Genomic DNA, 23,348 nt, shown 5'->3' with positions numbered 1-23,348 from the left:
TGGCGCATGAAGCCAGTTCATTGAGGCTGCCATATTTGGCTATGGGGCTTTTTGGGACCAGAACATGCGCAATGGGGCTTTTTGGCATGTGAGCATGCGCACTGTGTACTTAAACGTGAAGGGGCGTTAGAATGAAAGACAATTGGACAATTCCGTACCTGGCGAGTAATTAATTTAGTGTGAAGATATTTTGGAATTCAAAAGTACTGTCCAAAACAATATAGTTTTGCCAGGGTAAAGTCATAGTTTTGAACGGACTTCAATTAATAACAGTAAATTAATTAATTAATAAACTGCAGTTCCTCTGGTAACCACTGGAGCCTGTGAGCTTCAGGGGGAATGTCAATCCTTGGTCCCCTGGGGTGGTGCTTTCTGAAAGTGACAGCTCGATCGGAAAACGGCAAGGAAACTGGTCGCTGTACGGAAGTTAGAGAGAGAGACAGACGCAATCGAAGGGGTGAAGCAGATTAACGTTCGATAGTTAGCTCAGCTGACTAGTTAAACAATGTTGGCAGCTCAACTACGGTAACTGGGCCCTGTCGCGAAGGGGGAGGTGAAATTCGGTTCCTACTCTAATTTGTTGTGGTATCGGCAGATCGCCAGTCATGGAGATAACCGAGGCAGAGGCCGGAGAGCGCAGGTGAGTAAATCTGTGTCTGCTTAACGTTACGCCTTTTCCAAGCCTGTTAACTTTCCACGGTGGGATAGGTTCTCCAGCAAACGCTAGCTGACTAGCTATAGATCTATAGACTATATATCGAATTTGTGTTTCATGTCGGGCAACGTCATTAGAGAGCAGATATTGCTAGAGCTAGCCAAATTTGCTAGCTAAATTCGCAAGCTACGAGACCAACGCCGGTAACTGTAGCAAGCTACTGTTACATTGTTGTTATTTTAGCTATGTTAACCACATTATCAGTATACGACAACTAGCTACAACACTCAGTCTGAAATGTTTAGACTAGTAGCCTCGGTGTGATAACTACTTTGGTAACTTACCCATCAGCTATTTGTTGGTTAACTAACCTAGCTAGCTAGCTTATAGCTAGCTATTTCATTTTAATACGATTACCGTTATCTGGTTGACGTTAACCAGTTTATGTGAGGCTTTATGCATCATAAATTGCTTGCTACATTAGTTAGCTAACTTAGCCAACAATTTCATGGTCTCTACATCAACTACCAATTAAAAGTACTTAGTTACACCTATCATTCGCCCTATTTCAAACTGCGTGGTGGTTTTTGTCACGCCCAATATCTTGACTAATTGCGGTTGTTGAAAACATGTATTTATTTTAGCTCTAAACAATTTTGAACTTCTCTCACTTATTCCAAAGCAATGCAGCTTTACTCATGTCTATGTGTAGAAACACATTCAGCGTTTAAAAAAAAAAAAAAAAACTCAAGCAATCTACATGGCTGTTTCTGACAAATTTTGATTTAAGGAGATATCCTTAAGTGAGCATTAGCCGCTCATTATGGTTCAGAGGTTGCAAGACAAGTGCAACCGTGGTAGGAATGAAAACCAGCACACATAGTCACAAGGAAGTAATTTGAAATCCCCTGGTCTAGCTAACACTGTTATCTAGCTAGCTACCACAAGTAAGCTAGCCAAGTTATTTATTCACCTAACTTCAGTTAGCTTTTTGCACATGGATTCCACTTAACTAGTGGCGGTTTCTAGTCTGCCAGTAGGCGGAATGTATTGTTAATGATTGATAATTATTGGGGGAAGCATAATAGAAAGGCAATTTTGTTGTATCAGTTTAAATGCTTGCATTATGCCCCATGGCCTCTTCTTGATGACCTGTCTCAAGCACAACCAATGCCGGCAGGCCCAGGCAAACACCTGGTATATTTGTTTATCTAGTGTTCATTGAGCCCTAGAATTATGGTGCTGGTTTTCCACCCTCCCTTAACCTGGGAGTCAGCTCTGACAGTCTAATTGCTCAGTGGTACCCAATCATGTGCCACGGAGGGCAGAGAGTGTGCAGATTTTTTTTTTATCCCAGCAAATAACTGCACCTGCTGCTGTCACTAGTTAACACACCATACCATACAAGAGAGGGGGGAACTAATTGGTGAAATCATGGGTTGGCTGGAATGAAAACCTGCCTAGTCTTGACCCTCCATAGCACATGATTGGGCAGCTCTGGTCGAGAGACCGGAGCTTGTTCATCTCAAGCTCTGGGCAGTATGCACCTCTGATTTCCTTGCCTCTCTGGGTGCATTTGTCTTCCCTTTACATTGACAGCCCTTCCGCTCCCCCACAATGTGCCCATAAACATGAGTTTAAGCCCTCTGTTCATTTTGAGAGTGATTTGATTTGAACTCAATGGGAACTCGTGACAGCAAGCAGTTCAGGCATTTTAGCACACTGAAAGAGTGCACTAACCTCCTGAATATTGTTAACACATTAAAGTAATTCGTTTCAGCAGTGAAAACAAAAATACGTTTGTCTTCGACGCTGACTGCTGGCTTTAGTTCCTGAGATGTGACCGCTGTTATCTGTGCCGTAGCCTACTTCACGACTGAATGAAAGATGCTTTTGTTTTAATGCCAGGAAAAATAAAATGTTCCTTCAAATTACCAGTCCCTGCAATTTTATATGTCAGAAAAGCATTCAGGGCTTCTGCATGTGACTTCTGACCCCTGACCCCTCCCTGCTCTTTCCCAGACGGGAGCACTGGAAGCTGCTCTCAAACCTGAAGACCACGGTGGAGGGGCTTCTTTCCACCAACAACCCCAACGTGTGGTCACGCTACGGAGGCCTGCAGCGGCTCCACAAAGACATGAACAACATCCTGAGTCATGGTCTGAGGCATGAGCAGGTACAGAGGGTCAGCCGGACAGCCCGGGGCCGGGGCCAGAATGTTTCAGGTGGCACTACAGCCAGACCTGGGTCAAATACGTCATTATTTTGGATTCAAATACTTTTCTTGTCTGGTGCATCGGAACCTATGAAATACAAAAAGTGCAAACCTTGCCTTCTGGTCCTCTTGGTTAGCTCAGTTGCACCAGGCAGGATCAGTTGAGCACAGAGAAATATTTGAATCCAATACAATTATGTATTTGACACAGGTCTGGCTACAGAGCACAACTCTACTGCATTTTTAACCCGTTCATACCCGCAGTGTGTTGGCTATCCGCAGTGCTAAAGTGTGTAGCGGTGACCTTTAGCGCAACAGTATGAGAATTTGGCCAGTGGCGTTAAGGTATTTGACTGTAGCCTGTAACGCTATAGTGGGTAGATGTGATATGTAACATTGAAGTGTGTGACAGAGCTCTTCCCTGTTTCAGGTGTTCTGTAAGCAGAAGGACTACTGGCCCTTTGTGTGGTGCGTGCGTCATATCAGCCCCCATCTGGCGCCACATGTGGAGCAGGTGCTGTACCATAGACACTGAGAAATTCTATTAAAATGATTTGTTTCCTGTTAGCCTTAACCACAAACGATCTGAGGTGTACAGCTAATGCTGCATTCTCATGGATCCCGGTTGATGTCATTTTAGTGGATGAGAGCACAACTTCGTTGATGGCTATCGCAGACGGCACTTGCATTGGAGTTTCTAATGATTGAACTTTTTACCGTTCCAAACAGGATGTAACATGTTGGAAACCACCACTATTATAGTACAATTACCGAGCGGCATCACCATAGTCACGTATATTTTATTTGCTGCCGTGCAGTCTTTCCCTTTTTTTCCCCCCCGTACAGTCCCAATACTGCTGTTCTGCCATCTGCCATCTACCTCCTACCGGGATTCGTGTGAACGCAGCGTAAGAGCTAACGGAGCTAACAGCTATTGACTCGGTTGTATTTGTACGTGTGTTCGGTCTGCAGTTCAACAAGCTGGAGCCGGTGGTTGGCGGAGGAGTGCAGAGCGTGGGGGAGGGGTACAAGGCCGAGCGCTGGCTGCTGCACAGTCTGCAGATCCACCGTCTGTCTGTGCAGCTCCGTCCCCTGCTGGGACACCAGGCTCACGTGCGCAAGCACTACAACGGTGAGAGACATGTCACAATGAGAAGACATTTTAACTGTTTACACCAGGGACACTGATTCCACAAAGGCAAAGTTTGGGTAAAATGACTCACACACTCACTTGATGGTCCAAAAAGTAATATATTGAGCCCTGGAAATGGTTGACGCTTTGACCGTGTTGGTCTCCGTCAGTACTGTTGAGGTCAAAACGTCAACCGTTTTCATGGCTTTGTAAATGTTTGGACCATCAAGTGAGTGTGCGAGTCTTCTTTTAAATTCTTCTTGATAGCCAGCGCCTCGCATGAACCTTCTTTGGTGTGTGCCTGTTTTTTGCCTTAGTGAGGAAAGACACTGCATTTGCTTGGATGGATTAGTGGGCGTTCTTTTCCCGGCAGGATTTTGTGTGTGGGTTTTTTTACAGTACAGCAGGAATTATTGAGCATATTCAGCACTTCCTTCTCCCATTCATGGGCGGTGCCCCACAATAGCCTTTGTGTCTTTGCTGTGTGTGGAGGGTGTGTTTAGTCTGACTCTCTCATTCTCTCTCTCCCTCTCTATCAGATGAGGCATTTGTTCTGAGCGAACCGCACGTTTCGGCCATGTTCCAGTGTCTGGAGGCCGTGGAGCAGAATAACCCTCGCCTACTGGCCCACATTGACACGGGCAGGGTCTGTCTCAACGTCTGTCACTCTCTCTGTCTGTTTCTGCCGTTCGTCTTTTTCGCCGTGCGCTGCGTACGTCTCTAGGTCTCTGCCCCCATGTTTTTCTGTGCCCCTCTGACCTTTCCTTCTGTCAGTCATTCTCACCGCTGATGTCATAATGCTTTGCGTGTTGGGGGCTCTCATCGCCATGACAACTGATCCCTCTTCCCCTCCCCAGCTGTCCCACCTGAAGGAGACTCCTTTGGGCCTGCTGAAGAGCCAGAGCCTGAATGTACTGCCAGGGGCCCATAGCGACCTGCACTGCCGGCTCGCCTCCTCCCGGGCCTCCCTCAGAGAGGGGCCTTCAGGTACGGGTCCGCATGAAGCACCCTGATTGGATTCCAATACTTTTCTGTGCTCGATTGATTTTGCCTGGTGCGGTTGAGCTGACCGAAAGAACCAGAAAGTAGGGTTTGAGCAGGCAATGTGTTTGCGGTATAAGTGTAAACGCTCTGTGTTTGTTCAAATGTAATGAGAAACAGATGATTTTACTCCTGAAATTTCATGTGTGCTAACTGGAAAAATAATTAGAAGATTGTGCTAATTGGGATGAATTAGAGTCCTCCGAAATTTTTTTAGTGCACGTGATGCTTGTGATGCTTCGCATTTAGAGAAGAGCTAAATGCATGCAGTCAACCTGTTCTGTAAGGGTCCAGAGACTGTTGTGTTGGATGAGTTCTGATAGGCTAATCCAAACCTCTTCAGGTGGCCCTCTCTCAGGCAGTGCCCTTGGGGTCCCGTGGGTGTGTGTGGTCGGGGACCCGGGGCCGACGGACTCCGGCGCCTCTCAGGGGGTCCGGACGAGCCCGCCGGCAGATCCGGGGGACGGGGATTTTGACGACGGGCCGGAGTACCTGGCTATCGGGAACCTGGGACAGCGGCGGCGTCGGGTCTCCTCCAGCTCCACCTCCAGCGAGCCGGGGGAGGGGTCTGCGCCCCGGCAGGGCTTACTGGCCCCGCCCGCAATGCCTCGCAGCTCCTCCTTCTCTGAAGGCCAGGGGGGGCCCGGCCGGACCTGCAGGGGTCACACCCGCTCGCTGTCCGACACGGACGTCGCTGCCGTCGCCCAGAAAAAGCACAGCCAAGGTGAGCGAGTGAGTCTGTGTGTGTTTTTAGTGACTGAATCTGTAAGTGGGTGAGTCTCTGAGTGAGTGAGTCTCTGAGTGAGTGAGTCTCTGAGTGAGTGAGTCTCTGAGTGAGTGAGTCTCTGAGTGAGTGAGTCTCTGAGTGAGTGAGTCTCTGAGTGAGTGAGTCTCTGAGTGAGTGAGTCTCTGTGTGAGTGAGTCTCTGTGTGAGTGAGTCTCTGTGTGAGTGAGTCTCTGTGTGAGTGAGTCTCTGTGTGAGTGTGTGAATGAGTGAGTGAATGAGTGAGTCTGTGTGAGTGAATGGCTGGGTGAGTGGGGGAGTCTGTGTCTGTCTGTGTCTGTGTGAATGTGTGAATGAGTGTGAGTAAGTCTGTGAGGCAATGTGAGTGAGTGAGTCTGTGTGTGTTTTTAGTGACTGAGTCTCTGAGTGGGTGAGTCTCTGAGTGGGTGAGTCTCTGAGTGAGTCTCTGTGTGAGTGAGTCTCTGTGTGAGTGAGTCTCTGTGTGAGTGAATGGCTGGGTGGGTGGGGGAGTCTGTGTGTGTATGAGTGTATGAGTGTATGAGTGTATGAGTGTATGAGTCTGTGTGAGGCAATGTGAGTGAGTGAGTCTGTTACATGGGATAGTAGCAATATTTAGTAATGAAATAACTAATGTTTGTTTTGCTCGTGCCTATCGTTTAATAGGTGCAGGACACGGGCTGAAATGTTTGTGTTTATCTGTGAAGTTTCTGTGTGTCTCAGTGCACAAATTAGTTTATGAAATAGAATGTAAATATTGCATAATTTTTGTAGCCTACTAAATGTCCTAGTCTTGTATTGCAACTACAAAAATGTATCAATTAACCATGTTATTTTAAATACATTACTAAAATATGTTGTCTCGGATTCATAGCTTAATACCCATTGGATTTGTTTTTGCTTAGACAACCACAAAGTGACGTTACATCCTTACTAATAAATGTCCACCATTTATTTTCTCTTTAGAGTTGATTTATTTTCACTTCTAAATTGGGCTTTTCTGTGGAAGAAGGGATAGAGAAAGCGACTCACATGGGTAAACATAAACAAACATGATTTTTTCAGTTCCCGCATTTGGGTTGAGACTGCAGTTAAACTGAAATGGCAATTTCCATAATCATTAAATCAAAACATGATGCAAAACAAGACCTGCTTAAGTGGCCAGCAAAGACAATGAGTGGAAAGTTTATTTAGCTTTAGTCTTTCTACTCCTTGCTCCTAACTTAAAAAGGTTTCAAAATAAGCCGGTGATAACGGGTCACAATAAGGGGACATTCATTCGAAAGCGGAAAAATATAATTAATGACCTACTGAGATTCCACTTATAGCTGTTTGTATTATTTGCTAAATACAGTTCCTCAGCTATATAACAAGTGTAGCCCATTTTATAAAAAAGGCAACGATAATATAAGTAACAAATCCAATCAATAGGCTACATATTATTTTTATTGTTTTATTTTGCCATTTGTTTCATTATAGACCGCACATATAATGTGATCAGAATATGCTACATCCCAGGGATGCATTTTTTTATAGGACTTTATTGAACTGGAATGATTGCAATATTATGATCTCCTGATTGTTGCACAATATACAGCAATAAAAACAAAAAATAATCTTACACACATACATGGCACATTTCAGGTTTTCAGGTCTTTTTAGCTATGTAAAAGTAGGTGCATTTCATTTATTGCACCTTTAAAATAACAATAAAACAATTGTAACATTAGACTTTCGACTTTCTTTTGGCCTGTAGTGCTACCTCAAAATCGCTGGATGGGAAAATGACAACCACGTCTGTTTGAAACTATCAGTGACACTCTCGTTTGGGTTCTTTACACTTTGCCCCGAGTGGAGACCGATGGAGCCCGGGATATTTCATTCGCAAACATTCGGCCCACCCAGAATGGCAATCCTGGTGCAAGCCTGTGTGAGTGATTATGCGAGTATGCAAGTCTTTCTGAGTGCGTGTGTGAGTGAGCTGTGTGGAGCCTACTCGACACTCAACAACCTTCTTTTGCTAGTACTGCAACCTTTCTCTCTTCCTTAAACGTCTTGCCATCTAACCCCCAGTCCTGTCTCTATAACCTCTCTCTCCCTCTCCCTCTCTCTCCCTCTCCATCTCTCTCGTTTATGAAGGAGGGAATCACAGGAAAATCAGCGTAATAATAGAGGATCCTGTAGCAGGTTGGCAGTGCTCTGGCGCTCTGCATCTATTGCTCCCTTTATTCCCTGCATGACTCTCCTCCATCAGCCTTTGTTATTCCCTACATGTTCACTGTCAGATAATGCATCGCAATGTCACGGTGACATTTTTTAGCTTTAATTTGATTGGCTTTGGGGCCTGGGTGGGGAGTTAGGGGTATCAGGAAGTGAAGGTACTCCCCTTGGCCAAGCAAGTTTGTCATTTTTGTCATTCCAGATGCGTACCTTTGGTTCATTTGTGAATGTTTTTTTTTTTTTTTTTTTTTTTTCAATTTCATTATTTTATTTTAATTTGTTCTCCGTTGATGTACTCCTTCATCCAGTAATGGTAGTGTCACATTTTGTCTAGGTGTTCATCCCAGTCATCTGATCACAAAACGTGTGTAATTCATACCAGGCTTTTTCCTCATTGTAGGTTAAGCTAGTATTTTGCGTAACATCAGTAATTGACCCACGTTGTGTGTGTGTGTGTGTGTGTGTCTCAGAGTCGGTTGGTGAAGTTTGTAGGGTGAAGGATTGCGGGGCTTTCTCTCCGCTGAGCAGTGGCAGCAGTACAGCCAGTTCTCTGTACATGGAGTCAGGTTAGTACATGTCTGCAGCCTACTGAAGCTTGCCACTGTTCACATTGTCACTTATCACATTCCAGTCCACAAGGAAGTGGATCCATTTCTGTCATTTAGACCCAGTCAGTGGTTTGTTCAATAAAACCAAATTGTTATATGGTATTGCTTTCAAGTATTGTTTCCTCATTGTGTATATGTGTATGTGTGTGTATGTATGTTTGTGTGTGTGTGTGTGTGTGTGTGTGTGTGTGTGTGTGTGTGTGTGTGTGTGTGTGTGTGTGTGTGTGTGTCGGTCTCCCAGATGGCTGTCAGAGCAGCATGTCCGACGGCTTGTTCCGAAGGCCCTCGAAGGGGCAGAGCCTCATCAGCTACCTCTCGGAGCAGGACTTCGGCAGCTGTGCAGACCTGGAGAAGGTGAGCGGGCGTGAGCACTCGGACCACAGAGGCCCCGAGGCCTAAATGCCGGGATACTCCGGTCTGGCCTTTGGGGCCAGTAGTACTGTTGGTTTTTATTCCCCCTAATCAGGACTGATTTAAACCTGATGTGCGTTCAAGACTGCAAACGTAGTAAACGTTAGCATACATTAGCAAATGTTCGCCAATGTATTCACACTTTTTTTTTCTGTTCGCCTCAAATGTTAGCTAACAGTTTGAAAAGGTAGTTTGCGGCAAACAAAAACAGCAGGGATGATGCCAAGAGGACAAAAGTAATTTGGCAATCATTTGGCTATTATAATGCACTTTAATGAATGTAATATTTGTTCTTACCTTTAAAAGAAATTACAGCTAATCGGCTAGCTAGCATTGTTAGACCATCGCCTCCATTTCTATTAAATGGGTGTTTTTGGCAAACTAAATGGAACGTTCTCTTAAAATCGTGCTCTGGCTCTGGCTAATCTGCGACATTACTTGGCTACGTGACTACCTGACAGAAGAGAAAACCGGCGGTAGTCCTGACCTTAAAAGGGGCCGGAACTGAGTATCCCTGCTTTAACGTCTAAGCGTTAATCATTAAATCATAACCCTGACCCCCCACCCTCACCCCCTTGTGGTGGCGCCCCCCGCAGGAGAACGCCCACTTCAGCATATCTGAGTCGCTCATTGCCGCCATCGAGCTGATGAAGTGCAACCTGCGTCGGCGGGAGGAGGAGGAGGATGATGACAGCGACTGCGAGATCCAGCAGCTGAAGCAGAAGATCCGTCTGCGCAGACAGCAGATCCGCAGCGTTCGGCTGCAGCCCGGAGCGCCCCCGCAGCACGGTGAGGGCCGCCCGCTCCCAACAGCTCTGCCAGTCAGCTGCTGCGTCCTCTACGACTCACGCGTCAAAAATATATTCATTTATTTTCTCTTTTTTTCCAATTTTTCCCCATTTCTCCCAATTTCGTAGCCAATTATACCTTATCTAATCCAATTAGTGCTAGCTGGGGATACACCCCCTTACGACCCCGTCCCTCGGTGGCCCAATAGGATCTTGCGACACGCCGTCTCCAAGACATCTCGTCTCAATTAGACCGTTCCTCCTCAAACCCACTGCCCCCCCCCCCAAAAAAAAATTCATATATTTATATATATATATATATATATAGTTGTGTACTTTCAATATACACTCACTGAGCACTTTATTAAGTATTTATTAGACTTATTTTTTATACTTTTGCTGTTGTAGCCTATCCACTTAGAGTTATGATGCATTGTGTGTTCAGAGATGCTCTTCTGCATACCACTGTTGTTGTGTGTGGTTATTTGCGTGACTGTCACCTTCCTGTCAGCTTTGACCAGTCTGGCCATTCTCTTGTGACGTCTCTAACACTTTTTTTCATGGTCTAATGTGTTGTACCTATAAGTTGCTTTAACAGTTCATCAATAATAAAACCAGGTTTATGTTCATTTAAATCTCATTTGAACGTTTTAGTTTCTTTCCAATAGAAGCAGCATAACAAGACACAGCATTAATAATGCAACAGAAATAAATGTGCCATGTCTGTAGTTGACTGCTGGCGAAATAATTCTGCTTACCTTGCGTTCTTAAAAAGGGAAACATTGCGAGTTGTAAAGGTCATAAGCAATTTGGCCAATGAGTGTTGGTTATAAAGAGCAATGTCAGTTATAGAGGAACTGAAAGCTATTGACCAGAAAAGCACACAAGGGGTGAGCTGGAAGTTTAGAGCAGGCCTAGAGACTGTTCTGGCAGTATCAGAAAAATGAAATGCATAAAGTACGTGGAGAAATTCATGAAACAGTTTGTTTTATGGTCTGCGGTAAAGGTACCTTGATTTTCCTTTGATTGTGCCGCTCCCTCTGAACCTTGCCTGAACCTTGCTCCCATCACGCAGTTTCAGAGGGATAGGCATATCAGTTTATTTATTTATTTTATTTATTTTGTATTTAACTTAGTCGAGTGGCCTTTCTTTGCAACAATTTCCTCATCCTCGGAGGCCTGTTGCTGTTGCTATTGGCTCGGCTCATCCTGGTGTCCTTCTTGCTTGGTTGTTCATGCATACCTCAACATCTGAACTGTCGTATAGGCCTATGAAAACAGACACAACATAATGCACAAAAAGTTTTCCTGGTTAATTTTAGAGTGATAATTTATCGCCTAGTCCTACTGCATGTACACTAACTAGTACAATGTGTGTAATTGGTACATTGTATCATTTGACTGGCCTGACTGCCAATTAAACTTTTTTGTCATCTTTCTCTTGTGACTGACCTCAACCCCTTCCGTGACATCCCCAAACTCTGCTTCCTCTGCCTGCTATCCAGCCGTTTCCTTGATGACGATGTCAGGAGTGTGTTTTTTTCTCTCTCTCCTTCCGCAGTTTTCCACTCCACTGACAGCGGGGAGTCTGGCCGGAGCTCCCAGAATTCCATGCGGCTGTCGGACTCCGGCTCGGCCGAGGAGGTGGAGGAGTGCGAGCTGAGAGGTATCTAAGGGGCGGGGATCACAAGCGCAGTTTACCTGGCGGAGGCCAGGAGGGGAGCTCCCTGCCGGCTGCGGTTTCATTGCTTCACAAACTGACTGTGGGAAAAAAACGGCCTCTCCCATTTTGCTCTTTGTGTATGGCAGTCTTGTCCATTGCATGTGTTATTTGCAAAGCCCCATCCCATGACCGCTGTGAGACGTGTCAAATGGACTGTTGACCTGTAACCCATTCATTCCCTCCATACAGCTGGGGAAGAGAGGGAGGGAGGGAGGGGGTGAAAATGTAAATGCAACGTGTTTTAGCAATAGCTGAGAGAATAGACTCAACTGCGCTGCAGAGGATTTTGTTCAGTGAACGTAGTGCAGTGGTCAGAAATCTCAGATGCTGCACTGTATAAATACTAGCTCTTGATCCTGCAGTATGCGTTCTCATTCCAAAGAAGTTTGGGCCAATTGTAGTTTTATGCAAATCAAGAACCTCTAATTACAGGGCTTTGTTGGACATTAGATTAGATTGCTGTGTCTTTCTGCTTGACAACTGATTAAACGAGCGAAATTCTAAAACTAAAACTTAAGACTAACACGGATGCAATACAAATCAGTGCTTTCCTATGGGACTTCAAAATTCTATCTGAATTTATTCATTCTAAATACTAAACTCTGAAATTAGCAGCCCACTTTTTGTCTGGTACCTTTTGCTGTCTGTGAAAGTGGTGAAATATACCAGGACTGCCATGATATAGGTTACTTTCACTCGGGTGTAGTGAAGTAGATGAGACATGTGGAATAAGCACTTTTAAAGGGGGATAAAAATGGGGCAAAGCTATCCATTAATGTAACCTAATACAGTGGCCACTGAGTGTATGTCCAAGTTGGAGTTTCTGGGCCTGGGCAGTATGTTGACTTTCTGTTCAGATGTTTAATCTAACCTTCCACTGTTGCTTGTGTTCCTGCCCAATGGGGTCGGGCGGGTGATAAGGTGTCCTCAACGCCTGCCCAATGAAGTCGGGGCACGGGTGTGGTTGGTGAGCGTGTCCTCGGCACCTGTCCAATAAGCACGGTGTGTGGGGGGTGGCTTGCAGTGTGTCTTTAGCAGTGTCTCTGTCCCTCAGATGACAGTGAGGGCGGGTCCCTGATGGTGATGTCTCGGAACGGGCTGTCTCTGTCACTCGCCTCCCTTTTCTCAGGTATCTAAGGAAGGAGTCGGGGAAGGGTTTCTGGTGTGTGTTTGGGCTTACCGCTTCTCTCCTAGAGCATCGGTCGGTCTCCCCTTGAAAATGTGCTCATGTTAACAGCTTTTCCTGAGTGGGTGTAGAGGTTGCAATACAAAGGGAAGGGGTAGGGGCTGTGGTACTCTAGAACTCTGTACTAGCATGTTAGTTTGCCTGCGGGTTTCGGAGGTGGAAAGTCCTTGGGTCGGAAAGTCAAAGTTCTGCCATGCGTTTCTTCCTCCCTTGAACTCAGCCAGCTGATTTTATGAATTCGTTCTACTTCCTGGCTGAATAGTTTCGCTAATTGGCAAATTCAGGTGATTGGAACAAAATACTGCGGATTACTTTTGCTTTCTGAACTTGTATCTTCCACCTCTTGGGGGTTCGCGTTTGTGCACGTGCTTGCATGTGTGTGGCGTAGGGTAGTCCCAGCAGTTTGAAACGTTATGGTTTCATTCATTCATTCATTTCCTTTCCTTCTTTTCTTAATTTAGCATCAGCCTCTGCATGATGTTGTAACACTGTTTTTCGTTCTGCTAAATCAGTCGTGCCACTGGCCTTTTTTCTTTCTGCTAAATCAGTCCTATCACTGGCTACTTGTGCTGCAGAAGAGACACATTAGCAAGTTAGAAAAGCGATCTCACCCTGGCACTCAAAATTTGACCTTTTCACTGTTTGTTGCTCCCTTTTCGACCACTTTCTTTCTTTCTCTCTCTTTCTTTCTTTGCCTCCACCCAGATGCTGACATCAAGCGCAGCGTGACGTGCGCCGACACTAGCAGGTCGTTCCTAAGCTCAGCATCAGTGTGAGTTCTTTGTTTCTTTACTACAGTACTTTCTGGTGCATTACAGAATGTTTCGGGTCACGCACCTTAAAGAAGTTTCTGAAAATGCACTAATATTGGGACGTCTGCTTTAACTATAGGGAGTGATAAATTATACATCATGTTCCATCCCAGAAATGGGGGAGCATAAAAATTCCTAATATTTAAAAGTACGATTTTATTTTCAACAAGATTAAGAACAAAATTAATTTATACGAATCTAGTCATTTTGTTGCTTACAGGAATGTAGTGTTTTTTGTTGGTTCATTGGAAAGTCTCAGGGATACACATTTCTCCCAGGTCTGTTGGGTAGCTCCCATGTTATTGACTGAAGTAGTACATTCTGAGTTTGTACAGTCCCCTCCATAACGGGCGTGACCGCTGTCTCCCGCAGCTCCCACTCCTTCCTGCAGTCCAACTCGGCCGAGTCGGTCGCCATGGGGCTGCTGAGGCAGTTTGAGGGCATGCAGCTGCCAGCTGCCTCTGAGCTGGACTGGCTGGTCCCGGAGCACGACGCCCCCCAGAAGGTAGGGGGCGCTGTCACGAGAGAAGGGCTTTTCACTCTCGCTTGCAAGTGACTGGTCATATATGATTGACTCAGATGTTTGTTGTCGTGATGTTCACCACTCGACCATCACGAAAAGATGTCTGTCATTTTAATGTTTTCTTTTCATTTTAATGTCTTCACCAATGATGCTATCGAGTTTAAATAAAGTATATTATAATAATAATAATAATAATAATACAATCATAGGTGAGTATAGGCTGTGCTCAGAGACGAGCCATAATTGCAAATTAAATGTGTATATTGGATGTAATTTGTAATCTATTTAAAATCTTTGTACTTTCTCTCTCCTGGCCCAAAATTGAATTGCCCTTGAAGGGGTGAATAAAGTAATAATGTATTGTATAAACAGAATGCCCTCCCACTCCAAGAACAAAGCAATTGAGACTTATAATGCAGCTAATAACAGGTCTGGTTTTCCCACCTACCTCCAGCTCCTTCCAATCCCCGACTCACTACCCATCTCCCCTGACGACGGTGAGCACGCTGATATCTACAAGCTGCGGATCCGGGTGAGAGGGAACCTGGAGTGGGCCCCGCCCAGACCTCAGATCATCTTCAACATCCACCCGGCACCCAAGTGAGTCATGGGAGGAGACAGGAGTGGCCGGTCACAGTTCATGATTCTCTCCAAATTCTCTCAGGTCCTGCAGGAATTTGAGTACAAGGTGCCAATAGGAACTTATTTCTTGATAGTGTTTGTGAGGTAAAATATGAATCTTTTGGGGAAAATATTTAGTCTGTTTGTGCGCAAGTATACACACACGAATAAAGAAGACGGTCTCACCTTATGCACACACAAATTTAATGTTTACACACATACCGGAAATGCTGATGTGCTACATGGCACATTCTGCCTGATTTGCATAATGCTTGTGGGTATATGTGTTTGTGTGTATGTATACATGTTTGTAATCAAACCGTTTGCATGTGGTTAAGTGCAGATTCTCAGCTTAAAATGTTTAAATATGTTTTGGTTTCACCATGTAGAAATCACAACAGTTAGACGTTGGCCCCCTCAGAACACCCTAATGTTTGGGACAAGTGGCTTCACACATGCTTCTGTTTAGTCTGGTGTGTTCATCATTTCCTTAGTACTGGAATAAGAGCTTTTGATTGCCTTTTCATTGTCTGTTATTGCCATTTGTCAACATGAGGACCAGAGTTGTGACAATGAAGTCAAAGAAGCCATTATGAGGCTGAGAAATAAGAAAAAAACATAAGACATGGGCCAAAGCTTAGGCGTACCAAAATCATTTGGAAATTGGCAAAGGATAACAGTCATTGGGAAATATTTTTTCCAAACAGAGAGTGGTCACTGTCTTGAATAGCTTGCCAGGACATGCAGTTGAGGCATAAACACTTGGGGGCTTTCAAGACCAGGCATGACGCATTGCTAGATACTATTTCGCTTTTAGGCAAACTAAGCAGTAGGTACACTTCAGTGGTAGTAAAATGCAAGCATTCCTGGGCTGAATTGCCTCTTCATTATGTTGCGTTAAACATTTTCCACATGCCGTATCATTAAGAATAGCGAGCACTGGTGATCTCAGCAATCACAAAGGGCCTGGTACACAATGGAAAATCTCTATAGTAGACTGAAGAATTCTTACCGTAATGGAGAAAAGAGTTAGAATGTTTCTGGGAAACAGCGGCCGATTCCCAGACCGTGGGCCCATCCATGCAGTAGAACAGTGCTTTGGACGAGCTACACAGCAGCCGTGAAATCTCTCATACTTGATCGATGGATGATATTTGGTCTCTCACTCTCTCTGGTCTCCTCTTCTCTCTCCCCCTTTAGGAGAAAGGTGATTGTGGCCAAACAGAACTACCGGTGCGCTGGCTGCGGCATCCGCGTCGACCCAGGTGAGGGGTTACGGGATTCACAGAAGGAGAGGAGCGATACCGAATCTACCTTCCTGCTGCTGAATTGTGTGTACGCGTTTCGTACATGACTGGGACCCGCAAGGTCGGCGGTTCGATTCCCGCTGTAGCCACAATAAGATCCGCACGGCCATTGGCCCTTTGAGCAAGGCCCTTTACCCTGCATTGCTCCAGGGGAGGATTGTCTCCTGCTTAGTCTAATCAACTGTACGTCGCTCTGGATAAGAGCGTCTTTCATGTAATGTAATGTAATGTTATGTCCTCCTGCGTGCAGACTACATAAAGAGGCTGCGATACTGTGAGTACCTGGGACGATACTTCTGCCAGTGCTGCCACGAGAATGCCCAGGCAGTGGTGCCCGGGCGGGTGCTCAGGAAGTGGGACTTCAGCAAGTACTACGTCAGCAACTTCGCCCGAGACCTGCTGGGCAAGATCGCCGGAGATCCCCTCTTCAACCTCAATGACATCAACAGCGCCCTCTACAGGAAGGTCAAGGCACTGGAGACCGTGCGGGTATGATGAGGGCTGCGTTGCCCCGACCAGATTGTATAGGAAGATCCGAAAGTGGGAGAACTTCTGTGTAGTTAGCACAAGGCTAAATGTGGGTGGAAACCAGGTGCAGTTGGTACCGAATAGATGATGAAACTGCTTTGATTGGATACTTTGTGGGTTTCATGGGATGTCGGAGAGGTTGGCTTTGGTTGCAGAATTGGTTGTTAAGTCATAGTAGGCCTACCGCTGTTTTAAAATAACTGTTTGCAGAGGATTCACTGCAATTTCCTGTCTGAACCCGTTTCAGTCAGCTGTAGTTTGAAAGCAAGTATTTCCTGAAATTATTCAAGCAGTGATGAAAGAAACTGTGGAAAAGGGTACAGAATTTGTCTTTCTTTAGGGGGTTGTAGTTCTCAGTGACTTTTAAACCATGTTTTTTTTATTTAAATATGAATAATTCAATTTGAATATCAGTAACATGCAGTGAGATGGTATGAAAGGGGTGCTGTGGGTAACCTTTACAGAGGTACAAAAATCATAATTTTATCATACTTGGTCATTTAATTTTATGTGGTACTGGCTGTGCCTACCCTGATGGTTTGTTATATGAACCTATGACGTGCTTATGATGTGTTACATATTTTTCATCTCGGGATTCCTCACAGAAGGGTTCACACAGATGCCAATACTGAGTAATGTTTACTGCAGGGTTTATTCTATCTTTCAGCCGTATCTTATCTCTGTCAGGTGCTGAGGGTGCAGCTATATCACATGAAGAACCTGTTCAAGACTTGCCGCCTGGCTAAAGAGTAAGGACCTTATTGTAGGCTCTCTGAATGGTTTGTTACTGTGGTTGCTGGAGATATATCACAATTCACAATATGGATCACAGTTATTTTCATGTAACTTAATATTTTTTCCATTTCTATTCTGAACAGTGCAACCAAACTGGTAATTATAGACTGTATACAGTCCCCTCTAAAAGTATTGCAATAGCAAGGCCAATATTTTGGTTTTTGCAATACAGTATGCTGAATACATTTGGGGTTGAGATAAAAAGATTAACATGAGACAAGTTCAGAATTGCAGCTTTTATTACCTGGTATTTACACCTAGATGTGTTAAACTACTTTGAACATAGCACCTTTGGTATCAGACCCCCACATTTGTAGGTGAGCAAAAGTATTGGGACTGAGATTATTTAAGTAAATGAAAGTAAATAACACTTAATATTTGGTAGCATATCCCTTGCTTGCAATAACTGCATCAAGCCTGCGACTCATTGACATCACCAAACTGTTGCATTCTTCTTTTGTGATGCGTTTCCAGGCTTTTACTGCAGCCTCATTCAGTTGCTGTTTGTTTCGCTGGGGTTTTCCCTCCAATCTCCTCTTCAGGAGGTGAAATGCATGCTCAATAGGGTTAAGGTCTGGTGATTGACTTGGCCTGTTTAAAACCTTCCACTTTTTGTCCTTTGTTGTGTTGGCAGTGTGTTTTGGGTCATTGTCTTACTGCATGATGAAGTTCCTCCCAATTAGTTTGGACACATTCACAGATTAGCTTGTATGTTTTGGATCATGAGCAGATCCATTCTTTCTCCATCACATTGGTTGAGGTTAATCTTGGTCTCATCAGCCCATAAAACTTTGTTCCAGAACCTTTGTGGCTCATCTCTGTACTTTTTTGCTAATTGTAATCTCTCCTTCCGATTCTTACTACTGATGAGTGGTTTGCATCTCGTGGTATAGCCTCTATATTGCTGCTCTCTAAGTCTTCTTCGAACGGTTCATTGAGATACCTTCACCCCTACCCTGTGGAGATTGTTTGTGATGTCACTGACTGATGTTTTGTCGATTTTTCTTCACAGCTCTCACTGTTCTATCATCAACTGCTGTTGTTTTCCTTGGTTGACCTGTTTGATGTCTGTTGCTCAGTACGCCAGCGGTTTCTTTCTTTTTCATGACATTCCAAGTTGTACAAGCTATTCTCAATTCTTGTGCAACCCCCTCTTTTCTAAGATTCAAAATGGCTTGCTTTTCTCCAAAAGACAGCTCTCTGGTCTTCATGATGGTTTATCTTTTTGAACAAAAATGCAGTCTTCACAGGCAAAACCCAAGGCTAAAATATAGACTTTCAGAACTATTTATTGTTAATCAATCTAACAGGACACATCTGGGAAACAAGAAACACCTATCAGTCACATGTTCCAATACTTTTGCTCATCTAAAAACTGTGTGGTCTGATACAAACGGTGGTGTTCTAAGTTGTATAACAAATCTAGATAAAAATACCAGGAAATAAAAGCTGAAAATCAGGTGTGTTATCTCATGTGCATCTTTTGACCTCAAACTCGATTGTCTTCAGTGTACAGCAAAAACAAAGGAATTGACCTTGCTGTTCCAATATTTTTGGAGGGGACTGTATACTGCAGTACTCCATTTGCATCATTTTAAGAAAAGGGATATTTGAAGGAAAACAAACACTGCTTATAACATTTAAGCGAAAGAATAACAGAAAATCAAACAGGCCAAATAACTTTTTCAAACATATTTGAATAATTACCGTAGAAAAGCCTTTTAATCCAATACGATTACGTATTTAACCCAGGTCTAGGCACGATACTTCCGATCTCTCTGTAAAGGCAGATCTTGGATGAATACGCAGTCTAAGATTGTCATATCGCACGGCCCTAATCTTCCCTCCCTGATCTCTTCCTATGCTGTGCCTTCAGGGTGCTGGACCAGTTTGATAGCATTCCAGGTCACCTGACCGAGGACATGCACCTCTTCTCCCTTAACGACCTCGGTACTGTGTACCGCGGAGAACTGGCCCCCCGGCTGAGACAGCTGCTGCATTTGGGTTCCGTGCACGTTGGGGGCTGTGTGGTGAGGAGACTAACACAGAGATACCACACGCCAAACACACATGCAAAACATCACACAAAACATTGCATACCCCACACGCACACACACACACACACACACACACACACACACACACACACACACACATTGCACTGAAGATGCCATACACACACACACACACACACACACACACGCCACTGAAGATACTACACGCCACATCACATTGCACGTTACACACACACACACGCACACACACACGTCATGACAGGCAAAATACCACATGCCACACCCACACGCACCACACAGACATAGAGTTCATGCCTTTGCACCCAAGATACCACATACACGTGAGCACACAAACACACACACGCATGCTGTCACACTCAAGACGCCACAGACATACAAATACCTTGCCTTCTGCACTGTGTCTTCAACAGCTCTGCCAAGCAAAGGGATTTGTTTGCGAGTTCTGTGGCAATGACAAGGACATCATCTTCCCCTTTGAGCTGAATAAATGCCGGCGTTGTGAAGGTGAGCTCCCTCTTCTGACTGGTGGTCTGGGTAGCATATACACACTGAGCACTTTATTAGGACCTGGGTGGTATACAGCCTCAGTTCTTCGTGGCATGGATTCCACAAGATGTTGAAAATGTTCCTTTGAGATTCTGTTCCATGTTGACATGATTGCATGTCATTTGCTGCGAATCTCCTGTTCTACCAAATCCCAAAGGTGTTCTATTGAATTCAGGCGTCATTGTTTTATATTAATGTTATACTTCCAATTCTATTCCCTGTTCAGTTGACTGGACTTTTACATTTTGACTTTCGGATCTCTGAGACTCTACTGTACTTTACTTGCCAACAGCACCGATGGCTAAAATAATTTGGTTAATGTCTAAACGTGTACATTCAAACACCATGTATTTGTGAATAATGTGCGTTAAGATACTTTTGCATCATTAAATGTTATTAATCAGACGCTTTTATCCAAAGCAACATACAAAAAAAAGCACATGCCAAGGTCACAGAACAGGACGGAGAAGGTTGTACAGCCATCAACATAAGTCAAGTACGCATTGAATAAAAGGCCAAGTCCAGACGTAATAAGGGCGGGAACAACAGTACCAGAACAAATGCAAATTCAACAGCTCTAGATTAAAGTACAAAATGCTAACAAGGGGCTAAAGATTGAGACCGGTGTAAACAAGTGACAATTGAATAGGGGACTCCGGCAGAGGAGTCAAGGTACAGCGTGAAGATGTGGGTTTTCAGACTGCGGTGGAAAATGGGCGGCGAGTGAGAAGTTCTTATCGGATTGGGGAGGTTGTCCCACCACTGGGGAGCTAAGGTTGAGCTTGGCAGTCTGGACAAGCGAGAGCTTCGGGGTAAGTGGGGTATAAACCTTGTTCTGTGGGTATAAACCTTGTTCTTTCAGATTGCAAGGCGTGCTACCACAGAGGATGCTTCAAAGGCGGTAAGGAGTGCCCGCGTTGCCGGCGGCTAGCTGAGAGGCGGGAGAGGCTGGCGCGGAAGATCATGGACAAGCAGGAAGAAGACGAGGAGGACGAGGGAGGAGGGAGCTCGTAGGGAAGGAGAGACGGAGGGCCGGGAGGGAGGCGCAATCGGACACTCCTCACCCCTCTGCCACTCCTCATTTCCCTCCCCAATCCTGGACAGTGGGCCCTCCCCCTGGCTGAAACGCGCGTTCTCGACCAAGGGATTCGCCGGCTTCCAGGGCTTAAGGTCGGCTGCGGTAGGAATATTACACGCTTCTTGTGAGGTGCAGTCGCTTGCTTTAGTATTCCAAATCTCAAAGGACGTAATTAGACATGCGTTTTTTGCGTTGCTGATCCAGTGGGATGTGAACTTTTTGTTTTATCCCGTTTTTGCTTCCAGATCCGTGCAATTAGATCGTTAGTGTGAACAAGGATTCAGCTTCTTTTTCTCAAGACGACCCCCCCCCCCCCCCTCAAAGAAAATGGCTGCACAGTGATGCTACATTTGGCCCGCTGAATCACTGAGACTATCCGTTCTCTTATGACCATGCTAAAGATGTGTAATATTTCAACCCCAAGCCTACATAAGCCCTTTTAAGCTGCGCTGTAGGATTGTTTGAGGCTTGCTATTGCGGCTAACCGAGAAAGATTGGTGAAGAGCGCGTGAAAAGAGTGTGATTATGTGTGTGCGAGAGAGAGAAGTGCACTTAAGGAGATTCCTGGAGATTCTCTTCCTGTTTACGTCTGTCAGTTCTGGCCAGACTGCATCGATGCTTGAATGTTTGGCGTGCACTTTTGGAATTTTTTTTTTTTTTTTTTTTTAAATGCTGTGTTGCTGCATTTTATTTCCATTGCACTGTTTAAGACTACAAGGGGTGGGAAAGTGCTTCATCAGACTGTAGAGGTTAAAGGGATAGGTCACCCAAAAAAATTAACGCTCTTCTTTTTTTTCTCATGGTGAGAAATGTTTGTTGACCCTCTGCAGTGTCTTTTTCAGGTTGTATTAGTCAGAAAGGTTCCCCAAAAAATGAACGGAAGTCTATTGTCAAGGAAGATCTTGTCAAAGTTTTGCTTTAAAATCTTTGAAGATTACTAACTGAACAGATGCACGTTTTACATTTTATTTTTTTAAAACCATAGTACAACTGTCGATTGGTGATGCACTGAAAAGCATCACATCGTGGTCAATCACTTAGCACCCTTCAACGAAATAAATATGTATATGGCTTGCGATGTAATGAGTAACTATGTAATACCTTCAACAGTGATTCTTGCCTCATTAATGTGCATAATCTGCAGTTGTACAACAGTTTCAAATAATTCATCTTTCCCCATCAAATAATATAGCACATGCAGCTGTTAGCCACTTAGCTTGTTATTCATTGTAATGAAAATGACATAATTTAAGAGGTTCTATATAATAGATAAGGCTGTGACTACTCATAACGACCTCCATATGCTTGCATTCCATCAACCATCCATATTATTTGAAAATTATTATCATTTTAATGATTTTCATTATTTCAAAGATATTTTAAAGAATTGCTTTAGCAATCTTCTTTGTCTTCTTTCTTTTCCTCTTTGCTCGTCAACTTCCATTCATTTTGAAATATGACCTTACGGAACCATTTTGGTGGACTAATGAGATCACTGCAGAAGGCTGTCGTTGTTCAGTCAAAGTGTGTTCCTTGACTTAAGAAAATGAATGGGTAACATTAACTTTGAGGATGAATTATCCCTTTAACAATTGTTCTGTGGGCAGCTGATGATCCGTTTTGTTTTGTTGTTGTTGGGGAAATGTTACCAGTGCTCTATTTGTCCCAACTTGTTGGTTCCAATATGGGCTGAGCATTTGTCCAACTACAATACATTCTTTCACCATTTACCGCATCTTTGTCTCATAAAGCATACATATTAAAATCATTCCTATTATATAGCCTGTTTTAGACTAATTTCACCCGTGTTACTGACATTGGTGGGGATATTATCAAGATCCTGATGTGTGTGCTGTTACATAATGATTTCATTCATTGTTAGCAGTAAAGCACCAATATTAAAGCCTGTTAGCCATTTTAATGGATTACCAGACATGCATAGGAAAATCCCCATCTGTTATCCTTGTAGAATGAGTGTGATTCTATTGATGATCATGAGTGTTTGTGTGAGTGAGAGAAAGAGGAGCAGGAGTGAGACCAGACTCGCCAGAAATCCATAGAGCTTGGACTTATGTAAAAGGACAGAGGCAGGCTATATATCTATTGAACTCTATTATTTAGGAGTGGGTGTCACACCATGCTATTGCTGCTTAAGAAATACTGTAATTACTGTTTAACTCAGTGGCTATCAGTTTTCCTCTTCTGTACTGCTGAATTTTCCCCCAGCCTTGTGAATTCAGTTCAAATTTGTCTTTATATACTGACCTGCCTTTTTTTGTGTTGAGATGAAGTGCACTACCAAGGAACCGTCCTGAATATTTCTGTAAATTATTTGAATTGTAATAATAATATTGACAATAAAGAATTGCTCTGCCTTGTTA

General features: G+C 44.2%; 1 protein-coding gene across 2 annotated transcripts; it reads left to right on the top strand.

Annotated features, from left to right (window-relative positions):
• The first annotated feature begins 406 nt into the window (after nucleotides 1-406).
• Nucleotides 407-23,348, top strand: rubcn (rubicon autophagy regulator). 2 transcript variants are annotated; one of them, XM_061242414.1, is made up of 21 exons: nucleotides 407-640; nucleotides 2,678-2,831; nucleotides 3,301-3,384; nucleotides 3,843-4,002; nucleotides 4,542-4,648; nucleotides 4,860-4,989; nucleotides 5,387-5,767; nucleotides 8,476-8,571; nucleotides 8,855-8,967; nucleotides 9,621-9,813; nucleotides 11,374-11,478; nucleotides 12,590-12,664; nucleotides 13,427-13,493; nucleotides 13,906-14,038; nucleotides 14,511-14,656; nucleotides 15,878-15,942; nucleotides 16,235-16,473; nucleotides 17,200-17,261; nucleotides 19,184-19,337; nucleotides 19,754-19,847; nucleotides 20,752-23,348. In XM_061242414.1, the coding sequence occupies exons 1-21, from the start codon at nucleotides 606-608 to the stop codon at nucleotides 20,901-20,903; spliced, it is 2,745 nt and encodes a 914-aa protein (XP_061098398.1). In that variant the 5' UTR covers nucleotides 407-605; the 3' UTR covers nucleotides 20,904-23,348. The 2 variants fall into 2 exon arrangements, with proteins under 2 accessions (XP_061098398.1, XP_061098399.1); XM_061242415.1 differs by lacking the exon at nucleotides 12,590-12,664.

Source organism: Conger conger, chromosome 5, assembly GCF_963514075.1.
Source record: "Conger conger chromosome 5, fConCon1.1, whole genome shotgun sequence".
Taxonomy (NCBI): domain Eukaryota; kingdom Metazoa; phylum Chordata; class Actinopteri; order Anguilliformes; family Congridae; genus Conger; species Conger conger.
This window is presented reverse-complemented; position numbering and strand designations above follow the sequence as displayed.

Excerpts from the sequence above, each read along its gene's own strand:
- rubcn (XM_061242414.1), top strand. The coding sequence starts at position 606 with ATGGAGATAACCGAGGCAGAGGCCGGAGAGCGCAG. Across the intron at positions 641-2,677 it reads GCAGAGGCCGGAGAGCGCAG|ACGGGAGCACTGGAAGCTGC; the intron begins GTGAGTAAATCT and ends GCTCTTTCCCAG. Across the intron at positions 16,474-17,199 it reads AGGCACTGGAGACCGTGCGG|GTGCTGAGGGTGCAGCTATA; the intron begins GTATGATGAGGG and ends TATCTCTGTCAG.